The sequence below is a fragment of the Populus alba genome, chromosome 1 (assembly GCF_005239225.2).
Source record: "Populus alba chromosome 1, ASM523922v2, whole genome shotgun sequence".
NCBI classification, from domain to species: domain Eukaryota; kingdom Viridiplantae; phylum Streptophyta; class Magnoliopsida; order Malpighiales; family Salicaceae; genus Populus; species Populus alba.
Genome location: NC_133284.1, coordinates 3,865,900 through 3,887,833, shown reverse-complemented (window position 1 = coordinate 3,887,833; position 21,934 = coordinate 3,865,900). Strand labels below are relative to the sequence as shown.

Here is a 21,934-nt window from a genome sequence, read left to right as displayed (position 1 = left end):
TTATTACCTAAGCAAGAAGTTCACGGAATATGAGTCTAGGTATACTGTGATTGAGAAGCTGTGCTGCGCACTTAGCATGGGTGCTACAAAGAGATTACGTCAGTATATGTTGTATCACACTACATGGTTAATTTCCAAGTTAGACCTGTTAAGCGTACATTTGTGAAAAGCCTTATCTATCTAGCCGAATTGCAAGATGGCAAGTCTTTTGGCTGAGTATGACATAGTATATATGACGAGGAAAGCCGTGAAAGGGAGTGTTATTGCCGATCACCTGGCTGACCATGCTATGGAAGATTATGAAGCCGTTAAACTTTGACTTTCCCGATGGAAGATGTGTTTTGCAATCGAGGAAGAGAAATCAGATTGGGGATGGGTTATGTACTTTGATGGTGCTGTCATGTATGGGTAACGGAGCGGGGGGCAGTAATAATCTTCTCCTAATAAGAAGCAGTAATCCGCGTTTCAGTTAAGCTGCAGTTTCGGGTGCACCAACAACAACGGCTGAGCGGTATGAAGCTTGCATTCTTGGTTTAGAGGCTGCATTAGAGATGAACATCAAAAAGATAGATGTGTATGGAGACTCAATGTTGATCATTTGCCAAGTAAAAGGAGAATGGCAAACCAAAGAAGAGAAGTTAAGGCCTTACCAAGAATACCTGTCTCAGCTAGCTAAAGAATTTGAGGAAATAGAGTTCACCCATCTGGGAAGGGAAGGGAACCAGTTTGCAGATGCTTTGGCCACACTAGCATCTATGCCAAGATAGACTTTGGGCACAAGGTACAAACCAGTACACATCAATATCAGAAATAACCCTGCTCATTGTGCTCAGTCGAAAGAAGAAGTGGATGGAAACCCGTGGTACTATGATATCAAGAATTTCATCCAAAACCAGGCATATCCCATGGGGGCATCCAAAATCGACAAGAAGACCTTGAGAAGGTTGGCAATGGATTTTTATCTTGATGGGGAGATTTTGTATAAGAAAATCATCTGACGGGACTTTTGTGAGATGTTTTGGATGAATTTGAGGCAAAAAGCACGGTACGGGAGGTCCATGAAGGGATTTTGCCATCAACTCATGCTAGTGGACATGTGATGGCCAGGAAGATACAAAGAGCCGGGTACTTCTAGATGACGTTAGAGAAGGATTGTATCGATTATGTCCGGAAATGTCATAAGTGCCAAGTATACAGTGACAAAATCAATGCTCCTCCGGCTCCTCTGTTTAATTTAACATCTCCATGGCCCTTCGCAATGTGGGGAATTGATGTGATCGGACCGGTAAACCCAAAAGCCAGCAATGGTCATAGGTTTATTCTAGTGGCTATCGACTACTTCACAAAATGGGTAGAAGCTGGGTCATTTGCTCATGTGACGCAAAAAGTGGTGAAGAAATTTATTGAGAGAGATTTGATATGTCGGTATGGCCCACCAGAAAAGATTATAACTGATAACGCCCAGAATTTCAACGGCAAGATGATAATAGAGCTCTGCACTAAATGGAAAATCAAGCATTCCAATTCTTCACCATATAGACCAAAGATGAATGGTGCGGTAGAAGCTGCTAACAAGAATGTCAAAAAGATTATTCAGAAGATTGTAGTCACCTATAAGGATTGGCATGAGATGTTGCCATTTGCCCTTCATGCATATCGCACCGCAGTTCGAACCTCAACAGGAGCCACCCCATACATGTTGGTATATGGAATGGAGGCGGTGATGCCTTTAGAAATGGAAATCCCATCATTGAGAGTGTTGTTAGACTCTGAGCTGGAAGAGGTAGAATGGGCAAAGGTTAGATATGAACAGTTGAATCTGATCAGTGAAAAGAGGATAGCCGCGATCTGTCATCATCAACTCTACCAAAGAAGGATGGCTAAATCCTATGACAAGAAGGTTCGACCTCGAGGATTCCACGAAGGAGATCTTGTACTAAAGAAAATATTGCCTTTACCTGGAGAAGATCAGAGTAAATGGGCACCTAACTACGAGGGGCCGTACGTGGTGAGGAAAGCATTCTCAGGAGGAGCTTTGTTACTGTCTAGAATGGATGGAGAAGATCTAGCTAGGCCTGTGAATTCCGACTCTGTAAAGAAATACTACGCTTGATGTATTTCATAATTTCCTGTTCAATAAAATAAATTTCGGCCATAATTTCTCTTTGTAAAGAGTCCTTTTATATATATATATAACATATATCTCATAACATTTGAAATCTTTTGTTTAAAAGAACTTTTTTTTGGCATGACTAAGAAGATGACTCCATCAATTGGTGAACCAAATCAAATCTACTTGACATATAGTTGCACATCACACTAGGGGGCAAAAGGTGCACGAAATGCACATAAGGGTCCATAGTAAACCCAAACCCAAAAGGGATATCATAATAAAAAAGCATCTTTTATAAAATTTGCTAAGTGTATTAAAAGTTTCATGAACAAAACCAATTTTTTTTTCCTTTGGCGCAAAACTCAATGGAGCAAGAAAGGGCCCCATAAGGAACCAAAGATCTCTTCACTAAAAGGACATGAAGGATATTTCGGTTCATGAGAAAAGCTTGAAACAAGAGCAAAGAGGTTTACGACGAAAGGGGGACCTATGTTTCCAAGATAGGTAACAAAAACATACATGCATATTAACCATAATATATTGCTTTCAACATTTGTCAGATCGGGATTTCATCATCATTTCTCAGGAAGTGCGTTTTCTAACCCTACCTCTTTTCGAGTGCGCTGTTTGAGCCCTCACTTTTTGGGTAGTGCGTTTTCTAAACCCTACCTCTTTTCGAGTGCGCTTTTGAGCCCTCACCAACATTTTTCTGGGTAGGTCACCCATTACAACGCGACCATTTTTTTTCCATATTTTTATCTGGGTAGGTCACCCATTACAATGAGACCGCATTTCACATTTTTTTCTTGGGTAGGTCACCCATCACAATGAGACCATACTTTTCTGGGTAGGTCACCCATAAGAATGAGACCATTCTCCATTTTTTTGTTTATCTGGGTAGGTCACCCATAAGAATGAGGCCATTCCTTCCCCTCGGTAGGTCACCCAAAGAATGAGACCACTCTTCCTTTTTCCTCGGGCAGGTCACCCATCACAATGAGACCATATTTTCTGGGTAGGTCACCCATAAGAATGAGACCATTCTCGATTTTTTTGTTTATCTGGGTAGGTCACCCATAAGAATGAGGCCATTCCTTCCCCTGGGTAGGTCACCCAAAGAATGAGACCACTCTTCCTTTTTCTGGGTAGGTCACCCATCACAATGAGACCATATTTTCTGGGTAGGTCACCCATAAGAATGAGACCATTCTCCATTTTTTTTTACCTGGGTAGGTCACCCATAATAATGAGGCCATTCTTTCCCCTGGGTAGGTCACCCAAAGAATGAGACCACTCTTTCTCTTTTCCACTCGGGCAGGTCACCCATCATAATGACACCACATACACATTTTTTGTATTGATTATGAGTAAAGGAATCGCCAGATGGGATTCCAGGTTAAAGAAGATTACTAGATAGGATCTCGGATGGATTTCCATGTTGATCAAACTAAAATAAGAATTCAGAGGATCGCTGGATAAGGATCTCGAGATGACTAAGTTTAGATCATGGTTTTTGGGGCTAAGGAGGATTGTTATAAAAGACAAAGTCTCAAATCAATCAAGCTTCGACCAGAGCAGTTTCGGGAGTTCCGTTTTGGGTTTGTCTTTATAAAACTTACTGCACAAAACCCATGCTCCGTAAGTATTATAAAGAGGGGGCATCTGTTGTAACCCATTTTTGGGTCCCCATGAAAAATAAAATAAATAGCCAAAAGAGGTTAGAAAAATAACAGGAGGCAGAAACGCTCGGAAAATAGTCAGAAAATTGGTCAAGGAATTTAAAAATACAAGGATTGAATTTTTGACAGTATATTCTTGGAGTATGAAAGCCCTATTGAGAAGGAAAATTTGAATTTTGAGGAGAAAAGCCCAAATTTGGATTTTTATGGACTTAATGGGATTTTTATGGACTTAATTGGATTTTTATGGACTTAATTGGATTTTTATTTGAATTTATAGAAGATTTGATTGCAAGAAAAATTAATTTTTAAGTCAATTTGGGCTTTAATTTGGAGAAATTTAAGTTCTGGGGCCAAAATATATTTTTTAGGAATTTATTGGGTCAAATCAGGGGCTCAATTGCATAAATATTGAAGTTTAAGGGCCAATTAGGGACTTAATTGTGAAAATCCGAAACCAGGGACCAATTTGGAGAAGGCGCAAAGATAGAGGGGGCTGTTTGGAATCGTTTCAGGGGCTTAATTGAAGAAATTGGAAGTTTATTGATCAATTAGGGGCTCAATTGCATAAATCAGAGGCCAAGGACCAAAGTGAAAAAGGCGGCCAACAAGAAGGGCGGGGACCAAATTTGGAGGACTGATTTGAAGTTTGGCCATTTAAATGAAACGGCGCGTTTTATTCAAAACGACGCCGTTTCATATACAAAAAAAAAAGGAAAGCAGAACGGTGTCGTTTTGAACGACACTGTTCATCATCTTCCTCCCCCCGGTTTAGCAGCAACAGAGACGAAAAATTCGAAAATTCTCCCGCGTCTCTCTCCTCGCCCCCACCACCACCGAAAGAACCGACCAGCCATGCGTGATTGAAGGCGCACTAACCATTGCCCCCCACCTGTGCTGCCCCTATAAATAAAGAAGAAAAACCGAAGAGAAAAAGAGAGAAAAAAACCGAAAGACCCGAAGAGAGAAAGAGAGAGAGAGCGACCCGAAGAGAGAGAGAAGAGCAGAAACAAACCGAGAAGAAGTAAACCGAAACAAAACCAAAACCGAACCGAGAATAGGCAGCCACTGAGAACGAAAAAAAAAACGAAGGAGAAGGGAGGAAGAAGAATTTTTCACTGTTAGAAACAGCAGCAACGCCGCCCAGAGCCGCCGTCCACGAGCCACGCCACCGTAGCCCCGCCAGCAAACCACCGTCTCCAGCCCCGCCAGGTACGATCTTCCCCCCCTGCATTGTTTTTCTTTTCTTCTTCGTCTTCTTAGGTTTCGTCTCCTGCATGCAGAATTGTTCTGCATGCAGGGGACGGGGGGGAAATTAATTTCCCCCTTTTTTGTTTTATCTTCTGGGCCAGACTGTTTCTGGCCCAGAAACATGTATATGGGCCAGAAGGATTCTGGCCCAACCCGGCCCAGTCACCTTTCTTGGGCCGAGATCGGCCCAGTGACTTCTTGGGCCGAGATCGGCCCATTCATTTCTTGGGCCGAGATCGGCCGAGTCACTTCTTGGGCCGATCCCGGCCCACTGACTTGTGGGGCTGAGCCCGGCCCAGTCAGTTGGGCCGGCCCAGCCCCTTTAATAATTAATATATATAATTATATTATATTATTATATATTATATATATGTGTGTATATGTTATATATATATATAATATTTAAAAAAAAATTCTGAAAACTCTAAAAAATGTTGTTATTTTACTTTCATATACATATATATACATATATATACATATATATAATTTTTAAGAGGGTTTGTATTTTTTTTACTGTGGAGGTCTAAATTTAGTATTTAAAATATCTGATTTTTCGTCAAGACATCCGAAATTTTCAAAAATAATTTTTTTTTTGCTTTAAAAAATTCCTAAATTCCTAAAAAAATATTGTGGATTTTTCCGCATTTATTTTTTTTATGACTTAATATTAGTTTGTATTTTTATTTTGTGGAGATACAAATTCAGTATTAAAAATACCCCGATTTCGTCAAAAAAAAAATATTGTTTAAAAAAAAATAATATTTTTCTTGCGTGTTGCATACGGCCAATACTCTAACATGTTTTGAATATTCTTTTTTATAAAACAAATATATTGGAAGCTTTGAAAGTGTGTTTTCGCATAGATTTCTTAAACACAAATTATTTTCTTGCATTTCTGGATTTTACAACGTGTTTGTAAAATTCCAAAGGGTATTGACCAATATTCAAAAAACTATAAAAATCTTATTTTGGGAAAAGGAATTTATTTATTATTTACCGCTAATGTTTGGATAAAGAAATCCTTAAAAGGATGAATATCCAAAATATTATCGGGAGTAATAAATCCGCACACATTCTTGAAAGAAGCCTTGATTATAATCGAGGACATTTCAAAATTTAATTTTTTTTTTATTATTATTATCCCACGATTTATGAGTCGCAAGCTTTTGAAATACTAAGGGAAAAATGAGCTTTTAAAGCACATGGAATCTCCTTAGATTTCTATCCAAAATCAATTGACGAGCCTAAAAAAAATATACCAACACCATAGCAATTATAAGGCAAACCAAACACCAAGCAGCTTACCTTAGGTAGGGCGTACTAGGGGTGCTAATACCTTCCCTTTACGCAACCAGTCCCTTACCTTAGAATCTCAGAAAGACCAGTTAGGGTTCCTAGTGACCAAAATACTAGGTGGCGACTCCAAAGAACCAAATCAGCAAAACAGAACAAAACGAAAGTCGCCATTCGAATGTCGCAAAAATAAACTTTTTATTTTTTTTCTGGGGGGTGCGACAAAGAAATAACAAGATTCAAAGATAGATAACTAAAATGAAAAACACAATAAAAAGAGATGGTTTTACTAAAATTGAAGTTAAATGTATATTTTAGTCCCTTAACTTTTAAAATTATAAGCTTTCATTCCTTAACAATTTATAAAATTCAGTTTTAATCATAAATTTTCTTTTATTTTTTTTATTTCTTAATCTCTGATTTGATAGAATAGCTAGATTTTCTTGGTAATATATATATATATATAATACATATATATATATATATATATATATATATATATATAAAGATCTTAATCATAAGTTCATTCTAAGTACTTATCTACTATTTCTAGATATTCCACATTATAATAAGATCTTGGCATGCACTCTAGAGAAACGACTTTTCTTCCCCCGTTTTATTCATAGCATCGTCGTCTACACGCTATTCTCTTTAGTTTTGGACCACTCGTCTTTGAATTTGTTTTTGGAATAACTCGTCTTTGAATTGGTTAGACGAAAGTCACCATCACTCAATTTGAGAATCTTAATTTATAGTTCTTGTGGAATTTATACATTATTAATCAAAGCTTGGGAAGTTGGGAAGAAACATCCCAACTCCAAATCCTACAGAAACTTGTGGAAATATTAGCGTCCCTTTTCCATTTGGAATAGGAATTCGATTTCAAAAGGATAACCTCCTTCTTGAAGTATTAAATTCCTATGATTCTGAAATTAATTTTTTTTCGACTTCTAAACAATGGATTTACAATCTTTCTTCTCTTCTTTCTGTAGCGGCCAAACAAGAAAAAAAATTAACGGTAAAAAAAAAAAAAAAAAAAATTGAAAGAATTGGAAATAAAAAATTGTAACTCAGTTGATGTTAGTGTTTTTTGTTGGAATTAAAAAGTAGTGTTGTAGGAGTTTAAGGAAAACAAAACAAAGATATAAAACTAAAGAACAAGAAGAAGATTTGACATGTAATAAAGAACATTTTGGGATTTCTTGCAAAGGGATTAACAAATTGGGTTAATTGATTGTGGCAAGATGTTTCTATTGCTCTAAATGCACTTACTTTTGTTAATTTTTATGGGGGATTGAAAAACCTTAAATTTAGAAATTTAGGGTTTGTGTGTGTTTGTATTTGGAAAGGTGACATAGTGTAGTTATTGGTTAATTTTGGGTTAGATAACATGGCTAAGGATTAAATTAAACATATTAAAAACTAATTTTTTTAAAATTTGGGACCATAAGCGGGCAGACATGGTAGGGATTTTGGGGAAATATGGAAACTTGATTAAATTATGTGATTTTGATATTTTAAAATGATGTTGGGAATGATGAGAATTTCAATTAGTATATGCCACCATCTTACTTCTATAAATTGAAGTATTTCAATGATCAACCGCATCATTTTTTATTTTAAAGGAAACATCTCCAATTAGTATCCCAAATCACTTTAACGACTCCTTTATTACTTCTATCTCAGTTGAAGGAACTCGCACTAATGGAATGTCAGGTATATGCCACCATCTTACTTCTAAAAATTGAAGAATTGTTATTTAAACGACTCCTTTATTGATTCATATATGTGTGTATGTTTGTATGTGTGTCATGAGCTTCAAAGTGTTTCATAGTAAATTTTGAATAATTTTAAAGTCGGTTATAATGACAGACTTATTAAATAAATTTAGAGTTCATCTTAATAACAAAAACTAGTTAAGTAAATTAAAGTTCATTGTTATGATGGAGACTTTTTATACAATTTTTAAGTGAGCTATAATGATGGAGACTTAATGGATAAATTTAAAGTTGGTTGTTATAATGGAGACTTAATGATTCAATTCATAGTCGATCATGATGATAAAGACTAACTGAATAGACTTAATGACGGAGATTTATTGGATAATTTTTTGTTGAACTTAAAAAAAATATTCAAGTGTTGTTAACATATTTTTTTAAATAAAAAAAAAAAGTGATGTGGAGGTTAACCCGATGTAACATAGTCAACTTTACAAGTCCAAATATAACTCGAACAACCGGTAAAAAATATAGTTTGACTAAAACAAATCAAGACGATATCTTTTAATTTTTTTTTTTTTTTGAGATGACAGCGTATTGGATCTACTTGGATTTACTTGGATTAACTCATATTAACTTGCCAAATCTTCAACCCAAATCATGAGACCTTGATAGCCCTTTAGAAAGCAAAAAAAATAAATAAATTATTAAGCTCAATTCTCAATTAATATAATATTGAAGGATGAAATTGAAAAAAAATCAATTAGAAAAATAAGTTGTGTCAGCCCGGGTTAACCTTTAAACCTGAGTCATGAGACTGCAATAACCGCATAGAAAAAAAATTAAAATAAATTATAAAGTTGAATTTTCAATCAACTCGGTGTTAAAGGATGAAATTGAAAAAAATCAATTAAAAAAAGGACACGAAAGAGTCAACACAAACTAGCCGACCAAACTCGTGATCTAAGTCATGAGACTGGAATAACCTCATAAAAAATAAACTGAAAGAAATATGTTGTTTTATTCTCAATTAACCTAATGTTAAATGATGAAATTAAAAAAAAAATGACAAAACAAACTGAGGCAACTTGGCTATTGCGTGACCATGTTCATGAGATCATGATAACTCCATAAAAAAAACAAAATGAAGTACACTTCTCAATCAACCCAATGTTGAAGGATTAAATTGAAAAAAAAATGAATAAGAAAACAAACAAAAAAATCCCAAGTCAACTCAGGTTAACTTGCCGAACTCAAATCATTATTCCAAAATAAATGCATAGAAATAAGAAAAAAATATATAAAGTCAAAATTTCAATCAACATAATATTAAAGGATCAAAATTGAATAGAAATTCAATTAAAAAGGATTAAAAAAACCGGAGCCAATTTGGCTTAACCCATAAAACTTGCAACTCGGGTCATGAGACCGTCATAACCCTAGAAAAAGTAAATAAAAGAAATATGAAGTCAAATTCTCAATCAACCAAATATTAAAGGATAAAGTTGAGAAACAAATCAATTACAGAAAAAAGAACAAAAAAATTACTCGAGTTAACCCGGATTAACCTGTCAAACTTGGATCATAAGACCAAGATAATCCCATAAAATATAAATCAAAACAAATTATAAAGTCTAATATCTATTAAACCTAATATTAGAGGATGGAATTGCAAAAAAAAAAAAATCTTTGAGGACCAGATTGTAAAAGGCCAAATCATTTCATTGTTAATTGCTACAATGAAATTGTAGAAGATCAGGTCATGGTTACTGAGATCAAGGATGAAGATACTGAGATCAAGGATGAAGATACTGAGATCAAGGATGAAGATACTGAACCCGTGAATGCAGCAACGACAATACATCCTCCGTGAAAGCAGCAGCAGATAAATGATTTGGAATTAAGGATGAAGATCAGCAACTAATCCTCCGTGAAAGCAGCAGCAGAAGATATGATTGTTATGCATTCAAAATTAACAGATGTTACAAGCTGTAACTAGATTTATGTTAGAAGCTATTTATGTAATTATATAAATATCAGGATATGTACAGAAGGAAGAATATCAAAGTATTATTGTAATTCTGATATACACAATTGATTATTTCACTTTTCTATATGGTATCAGAGCCCCAAAAGACTAACGTCTAAATGTCTTCCTCAAATTCTTCTGCAACCTCAACTCATTCTTCTGTCATCTCCATGCCTTCCGTTGCTACTGTCAAACTCAACCATGACAACTTCCTTCTCTGGAAAGCACAACTTATACCATATTTTAGAGGACAAGATCTCTTCGGTTATATAGATGGATGCATTCCCAAACCACCAAAATTCATCTTTGTCACTCACCCTGAAACTTCTGTTGTCACTGAACGTCTGAACCCAGCCTACTCTCAATGGGTTCGTCAGGATAATCTCATCCTCAGCACTCTTATGACTTCTTTATCTGAGCCAATTCTTGCTCAAGTTGTCTCTTATACAACTTCCAAGACTGTATGGAATGCATTAGAGGATACTTTCTCCTCTCGATCTCGTGCGCGCATTTTACAAATCCGCACACAACTTGCAACTGCAACAAAAGGAAACATGACAGCCACTGATTACTTTCATCATATAAAAAGGCTCACTGATGAACTAGCTGTTGCTGGACAACCGCTGAATCATGATGATATTCTAACATATATTCTTGCAGGACTCGGCCATGAATATGATAGTTTTGTGGCCTCCATATCAGCACGGACTGATAGCATTACACTTGAGGAAATTTATTCTCTACTACTGACCTCTGAAGCTCGCCTGTCAAGACATCAACTCACCCCTGTCATCCAGCAACCTTCTGCCCATATTGCATATCGACAGAACAACTCTCCAAGGCGTGGTAATTTTCGTGACAGGGGGCGTACTAATCGTGGTGGTTACAATTACAGAAACAAGACTAATGATCAACCGACTGCTGTTTGCCAGATATGTGGTAAGATTGGACACTCTGCCAAGAAATGCTATTTTCGTTTTGATTTGTCTTACCAGGAAGCAACTCCTCTGCCAACCAAACATGGCCTGGTTGCTATGCGTAACACTCTGCGAAGAAATGATCAATCATACATGGACCCTGCATGGCATGCAGATACAGGAGCCACACATCATTTTACCAATGATGCTAATAATTTAACCCTTCAGAAATCCGACTATGATGGTGCAGACAGTGTGCAAGTTGGAAATGGCCAAGGTTTGCAAATCTCAAAAATTGGGACTTCCAAAATTTTCACTCCCTCTTCCACCTTTGTTCTTAATAACGTTCTTCTTGTTCCTGAAATACATAAAAATTTACTGTCAGTACATCAATTTTGTGTTGACAATAACGTGTATTTTGAATTTCACTCCTATTATTTTCTTGTGAAGGATTACTTGGGGAATGTCCTTCATCGAGGCTATCTTCATGATGGACTCTATCAGTTCACCAATAATTCCAGTCTTCCTCAAGCTCTTTCTTGTGTTCGTTCCTATGAGTGGCATCGTAGACTTGGCCATGCCTCTGCTCCAGTTGTCAATCAAGTTTTATCCCTACTTTCTTTTCCTGTCACGAAAAATAAAACACATGTTGTGTGCCCCGAATGTCAAATGGCAAAAAGCCATGATTTACCTTTCAAAAATTCTACGTCTATTTCACTGCACCCTTTGGATTTAATTTTCACCGATGTGTGGGGACCTGCATCAGTGTCTTCCACAACCGGTGCTAAATATTATGTTAGCTTTCTTGATGATTATTCCAAGTTTCTTTGGTTATTTCCTATTCAACTTAAATCTGATGTTGAAAGTGTCTTTTTAAATTTTCAGACATATGTTGAAAAGCAATTTGATAGAAAAATAAAAGCCATTCAATCAGACTGGGGTGGGGAGTATCGCCGACTAAACAAGTATTTTCACCAAAATGGGATTAATCATCGTCTAGCTTGCCCACACACTCATCAACAAAATGGATCTATTGAACGCAAACATCGACACATTGTCGAAGTTGGTTTGAGCTTGTTAGCTCATTCACATTTGCCTATGATATATTGGGAAGATGCGTTTCAAACTGCTACCTATATCATAAACCGACTTCCAACACCTGTTTTACACCACAAATCTCCCTTTGAAATTCTTCATAATAAGGTCCCTGATTATCGTTTCCTGCGTGTGTTTGGTTGTGCTTGCTGGCCCAACTTAAGACCCTATAATAGACATAAACTCAATTTCAGATCCAAAACCTGCATCTTCATCGGCTACAGTCTTTGTCATCAAGGGTACAAGTGTCTAGATCTCTCTACGGGTAAAATCTATATTTCTCGTCATGTTATATTCGATGAAACACTGTTCCCTTACTCACAAAACATTGCCTCCGTGAGTAATAAAAACTCTCCTTCCTCATCTGCTTCTCTTCCTCCCACAATTGTTGTGCCATAATTTTCATGTCCCACCGATTTGCAATCTAACCATGTTCCTACATGCACACCACATGCACCTCTAATGTTGATTCCTGCAGATACAGATCACGCTCTACCTCCAGCACAATCTACAGCACCAGCATCAGCTCTCTCTCAGCCTGTGTCGTCAACTACATCTACGGTTCCACATGTTGATCCAGTGACTGTTGCTCCTAATGTACACTCTATGGTCACAAGATCCAAAAATAATATTCATCGGCCTAAACAATCCAGTGATGCTTTCATCCGTTATCCTTTACCGAAAGCATTAACAGCACTTGTTCCTACAGCAGCAGAACCAACATCATACAGTCAAGCCTCCAAATCTGTGCATTGGCGAGAGGCTATGAATCAAGAATTTTCAGCATTACTTCACAATGGAACCTGGTCCTTGGTCTCACCTCCCACACATGCAAATATTGTTGGATGCCGATGGATTTACAAAATCAAACGGAAAGCGGATGGAGCTATTGAGCGTTATAAGGCTCGTTTAGTAGCTAAAGGTTTTCACCAACAAGAGGGGGTTGATTTTTCTGAGACATACAGTCCCGTCATCAAACATGCCACCATCCGGTTAGTCATTTCTATTGCAGTCACGTATAAGTGGAAAATCAAGCAACTGGATGTGCAAAAAGCTTTCTTACATGGTGATCTACATGAAAATGTTTTTATGATTCAACCACAAGGTTATGTTCATCCTCAGTATCCCAACCATGTGTGCAAACTGCACAAATCACTTTATGGTTTACGCCAAGCTCCCCGCTCTTGGTTCTCCAAGCTGTCCAACAAGCTTCTGTCTCTGGGGTTCAGTGAAAGTAAGGCAGATACATCTCTCTTCGTGCTACAACAAGTTAATTTGGTGATTTACATTCTTATCTATGTTGATGATATACTAATTACTGGCTCAAATGCATCTGTCATCAACACAATCATTCAATCTCTACAAGACACCTTTGTTGTCAAAGACTTGGGTAATCTCTCCTATTTTCTTGGCGTTGAAACACTTTGGTGCACAGATGGCCTCTACTTGACTCAACGAAAATATATTGCTGATTTGCTTAAAAGAAGCAAAATGGAGAATGCCAAACCATGCACTAGTCCTATGGCTTCCAACTGTCGACTAACTTCTACTGATGGTACTCCATTTGAAGATATTAGCTTGTATCGCAGTATAGTAGGCAGTATGCAATATTTGGCTTTTACAAGACCTGATCTAGCATTTGTTGTTCATAAAGTTAGCAAGTTTATGCACAATCCTCTGGACACTCATTGGCTGGCTGTCAAGCGTATCCTTCGCTACCTCAAACATTCTATTTCAACAGGTTTGTTCATCACCAGCAGTGATAATTTCAACTTGCAGGCATTCTCTGATTCAGACTGGGCCACCGACAGAGATGATCGCAGATCAGTTGGTGCTTACTGTATTTTCATGGGCTCCAATTTAATCTCTTGGAGTTGCAAACAACAGCCTACAGTAGCACGTAGTAGCACAGAAGCGGAGTACAAAGCCATTGCCAATGCTACTGCAGAACTCATGTGGTTTAAGTCCATACTTTGTGAACTTGGATTGCCTCCGCAGCATTGCCCCACTTTGTGGTGTGATAATATTGGTGCAACTTACCTCACGTCCAATCCTAAATTTCATGCAAGAACCAAACACATCAAAATTGATGTTCATTTTGTCCGCGATCAGGTTTACAACAAAGAACTTGTGGTTCAGTTTATCTCCAGCAAAAACCAGTTGGCAGATGCCCTTACCAAACCTTTACCACCACTTAAATTCAGAGAAGTTCAACGCAATCTGCATGTTCGTGAACTACCCTCCAGATTGAGGGGGCGTGTAGAAGATCAGGTCATGGTTACTGAGATCAAGGATGAAGATACTGAACCCGTGAATGCAGCAACGACAATACATCCTTCGTGAAAGCAGCAGCAGATAAATGATTTGGAATTAAGGATGAAGATCAGCAACTAATCCTCCGTGAAAGCAGCAGCAGAAGATATGATTGTTATGCATTCAAAATTAACAGATGTTACCAGCTGTAACTAGATTTACGTTAGAAGCTATTTATGTAATTATATAAATATCAGGATATGTACAGAGGGAAGAATATCAAAGTATTATTGTAATTCTGATATACACAATTGATTATTTCACTTTTCTATAGAAATGTCAAGACCTTTTAATATATGTTAATTATGTAAAAATAAATTAATGATATAAATCTCAAGAAATATTATGAATTCTACTTTACATGAATGTGGAGATTAATTGTGATTGAAGTTCTTTTAGTAGTGAGACTGAATTTGCCTAAGCATAGAGCTCCCGTGTAGGACAGACTTGCTGGAATTTTGTTTAATTGAATAAATTATTTGTTTGAATGGAAAGTTCCTTGTGTGATTGACATGCATGTGAAATATATATATATTTCACATGCATGTCAATCATTGTGTTATTTTTTCCCATCAAATTATGGAATATCAGATTTTTTAGAACAATATCATATTCTTCCCTACATGTTTCTCTGTAATATAGAGTTGTATAACCTAAAAGGGCTTAGTGTTGGATGCTCACGACGTCAGGAAATTAAACTGAATCTTGGTTGATGCTCCATTTAGAAAAATAAAACGAAATTGAATTGAATTCAAAAATATTAAAGCTATTGGGACTGGATTTGAACACTAGACAAGTGTTGAGCCTCTTTTCTTGCAAACATCAAGGACTAAATTGCATAATCATGGAAGAGATTTAGCTCTTTTTGTTTTTTTAGATCCCTTGATTTTTTTCCTTTTATATGGGATCCCATAATGTTGAGGAAAAGTATTTGATACTCTGTTTTGCGAAAAAAAAAAAAAACAGTTTCATTGATGTAAAATTAACAATTAATTAAGGCTCGAGAGATCAATTGTTTTTTAAAAAAACCAGGGACCAAAAAAGACAGGCGGGGTAACTTGGCAGCGGTTGCAGGATGAGACCGTGGCGCTATATCGATGCATGCGGCCTCTTTCGGCTGCATTAGAAACGTCACAGCAGATCTTTCAATTTTGTGCAAGTCCTTAACAGAAAGTAGAAGTCTAGCCATGCATCTGATTATGTTGATGGAAGATAATAAACTCTTTGATATTCTTGATGTTAGAGTTAAGGAGTGCTATCAAAACGCAGAAGTTATCTTTGTTGCTGATATTGCAAAAAGATGCTTGAATTTGAATGGGAAAAGTCGACCTTGAATGGGATAATTGGACTGTCTCAAAAAGAGCCAAATATTCAACAAAACTGTAAAATATGAAGGGAAAAAAAAAACGTCATGAATGATGCAAGCAATGACTGGGATACGGGTGATTTTGACAGTGGCCGCACTCCATCATCTCATGTGATAAAACATGGTGATTTAAGAAGGCATAACAATGGAGTAATGGGATTATTTTTCCTGTTGTTACTGTTATTGTATAATAAAAATAAAGTTTGCTGAATCGCTATAAATTAAACACATGTGTGTCTCTGTTTTTCTTTTCCTGTTGTCTCTGTTGTTTCTGTTGTTACTATTTTGATGTGAATTAAACATATAAACATGTAATATGCTTTATCATGAGGGTGTGAATTATGCTGATTTTGCAAGTCAATAGTTTTTAAATTAATTTTGTCATAGAATAATGTCGTTCGATGTCAACTTCTGCTGTAATAAAGGAGGAGAGAAAAATATGAGGATTAGGGTCCACACAGAAACACTAAGCCCAATAACTTAAGTTTGAGATTTCACGTTGGAAATTTCGGTTAAGTTTCTCCATGATATAGATTTTCTATAAAAAAAAATGATTTAATCGTCGTCTACACGCTATTCTCTTTAGTTTTGGACTAATCGTCTTTGAATTGGTTAGACGAAAGTCACCATCACTCATTTGAGAAATTAATTTATAGTCTTGTGGAATTTATACATTATTAATCAAAGCTTGGAAGTTGGGAAGAAACATCCTAGCTCTAAATCCTACGAATACTCGAATTAAAAAAATGGAAGGCCACCATTTTATATATATAGATAGATTGATAGAGAACTTTTCATTGAATTTGCTTCAAATGATTTGAGAACTTTTCATTGTCTTTACTCTCTTAAGGCAGTCTTCTCTGTCTCAATTAGTATTTTTTTTCCTTACAAATATAGCGAGCAAAGAAAGATCTTCCCCCTCTCTCTCTCTCTCCCCTTCCATTATTGATCTCCAGCAGCATCTAAATCTGCAATAGAAGGGAAGCCATGATTCCTCGTAGTGTCCCTCTAATTTTTTTCCTGCTATTTCTAGTCCCTGAAATAGCAACTGTATCATCACTTATGGCGAAGCCTAATTGTACAGAGACTTGTGGAAACATTAGCATCCCTTTTCCATTTGGAATAGGAACAGGTTGTTACAAGAATGACTGGTTCTCAGTTGATTGCAACAAAACAACTGCGTATTCTCCCAGCAGGGCTTTCTTAAGCAGAATCAACATGGAGGTCTTGGAGATTTCATTAGAGGACAGTACGGTTCGAGTAAACAGTCCAATAATTTCCTCCGGCTGTTCTGGTAGAGGTGCCAACATATCCATTAATATGACTGGAAGTCCTTTCGCCTTCTCTTACTCAAATACATTCATCGCAATGGGCTGCGACAATCGTGCTTTATTGAACCAAATTGAGCCAGAAATTGTTGGGTGCACGTCAACTTGCAGTTCTAGTACAGAAGGTAAAGAAAATAGCTACTGTTGTGGTAACAATTGCTGCCAGACCAGAATTCCCTCGAGTCTCCAGGTGTTCAGCGCGAGCTTGGGGAACAATATATCAAGTCCCGAGGATCCTAATGATCAAGGCAGCAATCAATGCAAGGTAGCTTTTATAGTAGAGAGAGCATGGTTCCGGAACAATATATCAGGTCCCGAGGAGGTGCAATATTATATGCAATATGTTCCAGTAATCCTGGATTGGGTTATGTATTATGGTACTGACATCCCTGAAGGTGTAACATTGTATTATGATGCAAAGAATTCTGATGCAATGTATTGCTACCCCCCTGTGAACTCAAGTACTTCTGGTGGGTGGGGTTTGAGAACAGTAACATTGTATTCCAATTCAATTACTTGTTGGTGCAACGATGGCTATGAAGGCAATCCGTATCTTCCTGATGGATGCACTGGTATGATTCGAACACGCTTAATGTGATTTTATCTATTTTTTTTTATCTATAATGGATAAATTCACCATGCAATATCACTCTAGTACTTTTCAATGGCTCCAATCACAAGGCAATCACATGAATATACTCACTCATTGGATTTCCTGAATCAGATACCGATGAGTGCAAAATTCCCGGGGTAAATTGGTGTTCGGGGATGACAAAATGTGTGAATGTGCCGGGGCTGTACAAGTGCGAGCTTGACAAAGCTAAGATCACTTTCTTGAGTAAGTTCCTGTCTCTTAATTCTTTTTGACTTGGAAAGTTCTCCATTTGCACTTGAAGAAGAAAAAAACTATTTGTAAAAAAACTATTGATTTTATTTGTGGGCATAAAAAATTAAGAAAAGTGGTATGTTAATTAAAAAATTAGGTTAATTGATTTATTTATCTTTATGTATTGGATTTATTCTTCCATGTGTTATTTTTTTAAAAAAAATATTCATTTTAAGAAAATTTTCAGTCTTCGTATGCACGGATATATAGATATTTTCTCTTATATACTCTTTTGTTACTGTTTCGATGAAAATACCCCTAAGACCTCAATAAAACATAGATATTTTTTTTAAAAAAAAATGGTAACTCATAAAATTTTTTAAAAATCCATACCATGTGAAACTTATTTTGTTGCCATAGATATAATTTCTAGTTGTAAGGCTTTGTTGACATGAATGTTTTTTTTATATTATTCAAGTAAGTTTTTTTTTGGTTCAATTTTGAATTTTTAATTTTTTAAAAATGGTAACTCATAAAAATTTTATTTGTTTTTTATTCATGTGAGGCTTTCCATGCTTTTGTAATTGTTTTAGGCTTTTTAAAATTAAATTTTCTTTGGGAGGTTGTTGTGGCTTTTTTGTTCAAAATAATGAAAGGATATATAAGGAAAAACATATGAATATACAATAACATATGAGAATTTTTTTTTAAAAAAAAAAAAGTACATAAAAAAATATGCAGTAGAAGGTTACCTCAACCCACAAAAGATTTAACCACCTTGTTGACATAGATTGTTGTTCAATAATAATATATGTATCTAACAATTTTATTTTATTTTCCCTTGCGAGCAATGGCAGTTCTAGGTGCGGCCACTGGATTGTTGCTGCTGCTTGTTGGTATTTGGCGGTTATATAAACTTGTAAAAAAAAAGAAGAACATTGAACTGAAGAAGAAGTTCTTCAAACGAAATGGTGGTTTATTGCTGCAGCAACAATTATCCTCAAGTGATGGAAGCATTCAGAAAACAAAAATATTTACTTCCAAGGAGCTGGAAAAGGCAACCGATCGTTTTAATGATAATAGAATACTTGGTCAAGGTGGCCAAGGAACTGTTTATAAAGGAATGCTAGCAGATGGAATGATCGTTGCTATCAAAAAATCCAAAATGGTGGATGAAGAAAAGTTGGAAGAATTTATCAATGAGGTCGTCATCCTTTCACAAGTCAATCATAGAAATGTGGTCAAGTTGCTAGGTTGTTGTTTAGAGACGGAGGTTCCTCTGCTAGTCTATGAATTCATTCCCAATGGAAATCTCTTTGAGTATATTCATGACCAGAAGGAGGAGTTCGAGTTTTCATGGGAAATGCGACTAAGGATTGCTACTGAAGTTGCTAGGGCACTTTCTTATCTTCATTCCGCAGCCTGCATTCCGATTTATCACCGTGATATCAAGTCTACAAATATAATGTTAGATGAGAAGTTCAGAGCAAAAGTATCAGATTTCGGAACTTCAAGATCGATCGCCATTGATCAAACTCATCTAACCACTCATGTTCAAGGCACTTTTGGATACTTGGACCCAGAGTACTTCCAGTCTAGCCAGTTTACCGGAAAAAGTGACGTCTACAGTTTTGGTGTTGTTCTTGCAGAGCTCTTGAGTGGGCAAAAACCAATTTCTTATGAAAGGCCGGAAGACAGGAGAAGTTTAGCCACTCATTTTATTCTTTTGATGGAAGAGAACAAGATATTTGATATTCTTGACGAACGACTTATGGGGCAGGACCGTGACGAAGAAGTTATCGCAGTCGCTAAGCTTGCAAGAAGATGCTTGAACTTGAATGGAAGGAAACGGCCAACAATGAGAGAAGTCGCGATAGAGTTGGAGCAGATTGGGCTGTCAAAAGGAGCTCTTCATGCACAACAAAGTAGTAAAGAACTTGAAAACATCAGGGATGGAGTTCCCAACGCATGGGAAATTGCTGGGACTCCTACTTCAGTAACAATTGGCGATTTTAGAAATGGCACGGCTCCATCTTTGGATGTCCAAGCATTGATTTCTCACGAAACATGGTGATTAAGTACATCCATGGCATTTATGTTCATTTGATTTGCATGAGTTTTAGACAATTTTAAGATTTTCTCGTTGTATTCACTACCAGAAAATCAATAAATACAAACGGAAATACCGAGGGAATATTTCCGTCGATAAATTTCCGAGGGATTTTACCGACGGAAATATTTCACTACAAGATTTCACAGTTTTACCGACGGACATATTCCGTCGGTGTGTGACAGAACGTTCGTCGGTAAATTATTTACCGACTATATTACCGACGGAATACTTCCGTCGGAATACCTTTTGTCAGTGATTCCACATTCCGTCGCTATATCCGTCGGTAATAAAAAAAACACATTTACTGACGGTTTTACCGACGGCCGGTGCACGCTAAAAAAAAAAAGTTTCCCGCTTGGAATATACCGACGGAATACATTTCGTCGGTGTTATTTAAATACCGACGGAGTAACTCCGTCGGCAAAAGTGTCGGTGATATTTCATACCGACCGAATAAATCCGTCTGTAAATTCGTCGGTATTTTTATACCGACGGAGTATGTCCGTCGGTGAGTATGTCGGTGATGGGATGGCATACCTCAGACACTGTCCAATGCCGACGGATTTATTCCGTCGGTAAATTCCCTGTGTAATTTTTTTTTTTTAATTATTTAGAAAAAATAATATAAATTAATAGTAATACAAACCAATTATGCAAATAAAATTTATATTAAGCAACAAAAACTCAAAGTTAAATAATATTCATTACAAAATGAATGTGTTTAAAAAAAAACAATTAATATAAAGGTGGAGGAGGAGGAGGAGGAGGAGGGTGGGGGTTAGGCGGCCAAAAAGGATTAGGCGCACATGTTCCGCCTTGTGTCATGTTCATGACCATTTGACGAAGCTCTTCATAGGCCGCTCTTTGTTGTTCAGACTCTGCTCTGCGTTGTTCGTCCGCCAATCTGTGTTGTTCGTTCGCCAATATTTGCTCTTCTTTGAGTTGTGTGTACGCCTCTGATAGGTGGTCGCACCTTTGCTGCAAGGCCACAAACTACTTAGATTGGGAGCTCGATACAGATTGGGAGCTCCCACCGGTTGAAGCAGTACCGGTCGACCGCAACTTGGCAGCGGTAGTGTTGGAGAGCCCGTAAACCCGATTTTTATCGGGTCCACCTGACAATCCAGCCTCCATCCACAAATCCGGATCGAATTCCGGATGGGTCGAAGGATCATCCCCGTATCTCTCCCTCAACCGATTATTATAGGTCTCCTGAAAAAAAAAATCATATTCAATTCAATAAACATAATAATAACTTACAAAATAAAATGGTTAAACAAACACACCACAAACTGTTGAGCACGGTTGTCAACGAACTGTTGCGTCCCCTTTTGGCGGTCATGACTCCGCACGTGCGTCTCCACAAACAGCTCCATAGGGCTCGGCTCACGTCCAAGAGACGTAGCCTATATATAATGAAAAAAAATGTATTAACAACAAATTAATTGAACGATATATTTCATTTAAATTAATCTTTACCATCCGTTTCGCATGTGCAGCAAACGGAACGGAGCCGCCGGTGTGCGTTGTAACCGAAGCCATGAATTTGCCGATTCCGGTTGCCGGCACCGGACTGTGAGCGTCGAGTGAACCGCTCAGACGTCACGTGCTGAAGATAGTGCGGCCATATATCTTCCGGGATGTATATTGGTTTGAAATCCCTCCAAACCGCAACATCGTTCCCAGCCTTGTAACCCCTTATCCCTCGCTGTTTTTTTTTGCTTTTTTCTGGGCCGTCATACTCAAAAATCACGCAACCTAATTCACGCACGAAAAAATTACATTTCAAAAACATAAATAATTATGTAAAAAAAAAGTCGTATTGTTTTCGATGTTACCTAATTGCCGCGTGATTTTCCCACACCCTCCTCACAACACTGTCATGTTCATCGT

General features: G+C 37.1%; 1 protein-coding gene and 1 non-coding gene across 2 annotated transcripts; both read left to right on the top strand.

The window, feature by feature from the left end:
* Nucleotides 1–10,703: 10,703 nt before the first annotated feature.
* Nucleotides 10,704–10,843, top strand: LOC118032828 (small nucleolar RNA Z247). The gene has a single exon (XR_004684723.1). It is a non-coding gene; the product is annotated as a small nucleolar RNA Z247 (small nucleolar RNA).
* Nucleotides 10,844–16,566: 5,723 nt separating this feature from the next.
* On the top strand, nt 16,567–20,092 carry LOC118032827 (wall-associated receptor kinase-like 8). The gene is made up of 3 exons (XM_035037604.2): nt 16,567–17,674; nt 17,827–17,940; nt 18,786–20,092. The coding sequence occupies exons 1-3, from the start codon at nt 16,762–16,764 to the stop codon at nt 20,000–20,002; spliced, it is 2,244 nt and encodes a 747-aa protein (XP_034893495.1). The 5' UTR covers nt 16,567–16,761; the 3' UTR covers nt 20,003–20,092.
* The last annotated feature ends 1,842 nt before the right edge of the window (nt 20,093–21,934 follow it).

Excerpts from the sequence above, each read along its gene's own strand:
- LOC118032827 (XM_035037604.2), top strand. The coding sequence starts at position 16,762 with ATGATTCCTCGTAGTGTCCCTCTAATTTTTTTCCTGCTATTTCTAGTC. Across the intron at positions 17,675-17,826 it reads TCTTCCTGATGGATGCACTG|ATACCGATGAGTGCAAAATT; the intron begins GTATGATTCGAA and ends TTCCTGAATCAG. Across the intron at positions 17,941-18,785 it reads AGCTAAGATCACTTTCTTGA|TTCTAGGTGCGGCCACTGGA; the intron begins GTAAGTTCCTGT and ends GAGCAATGGCAG.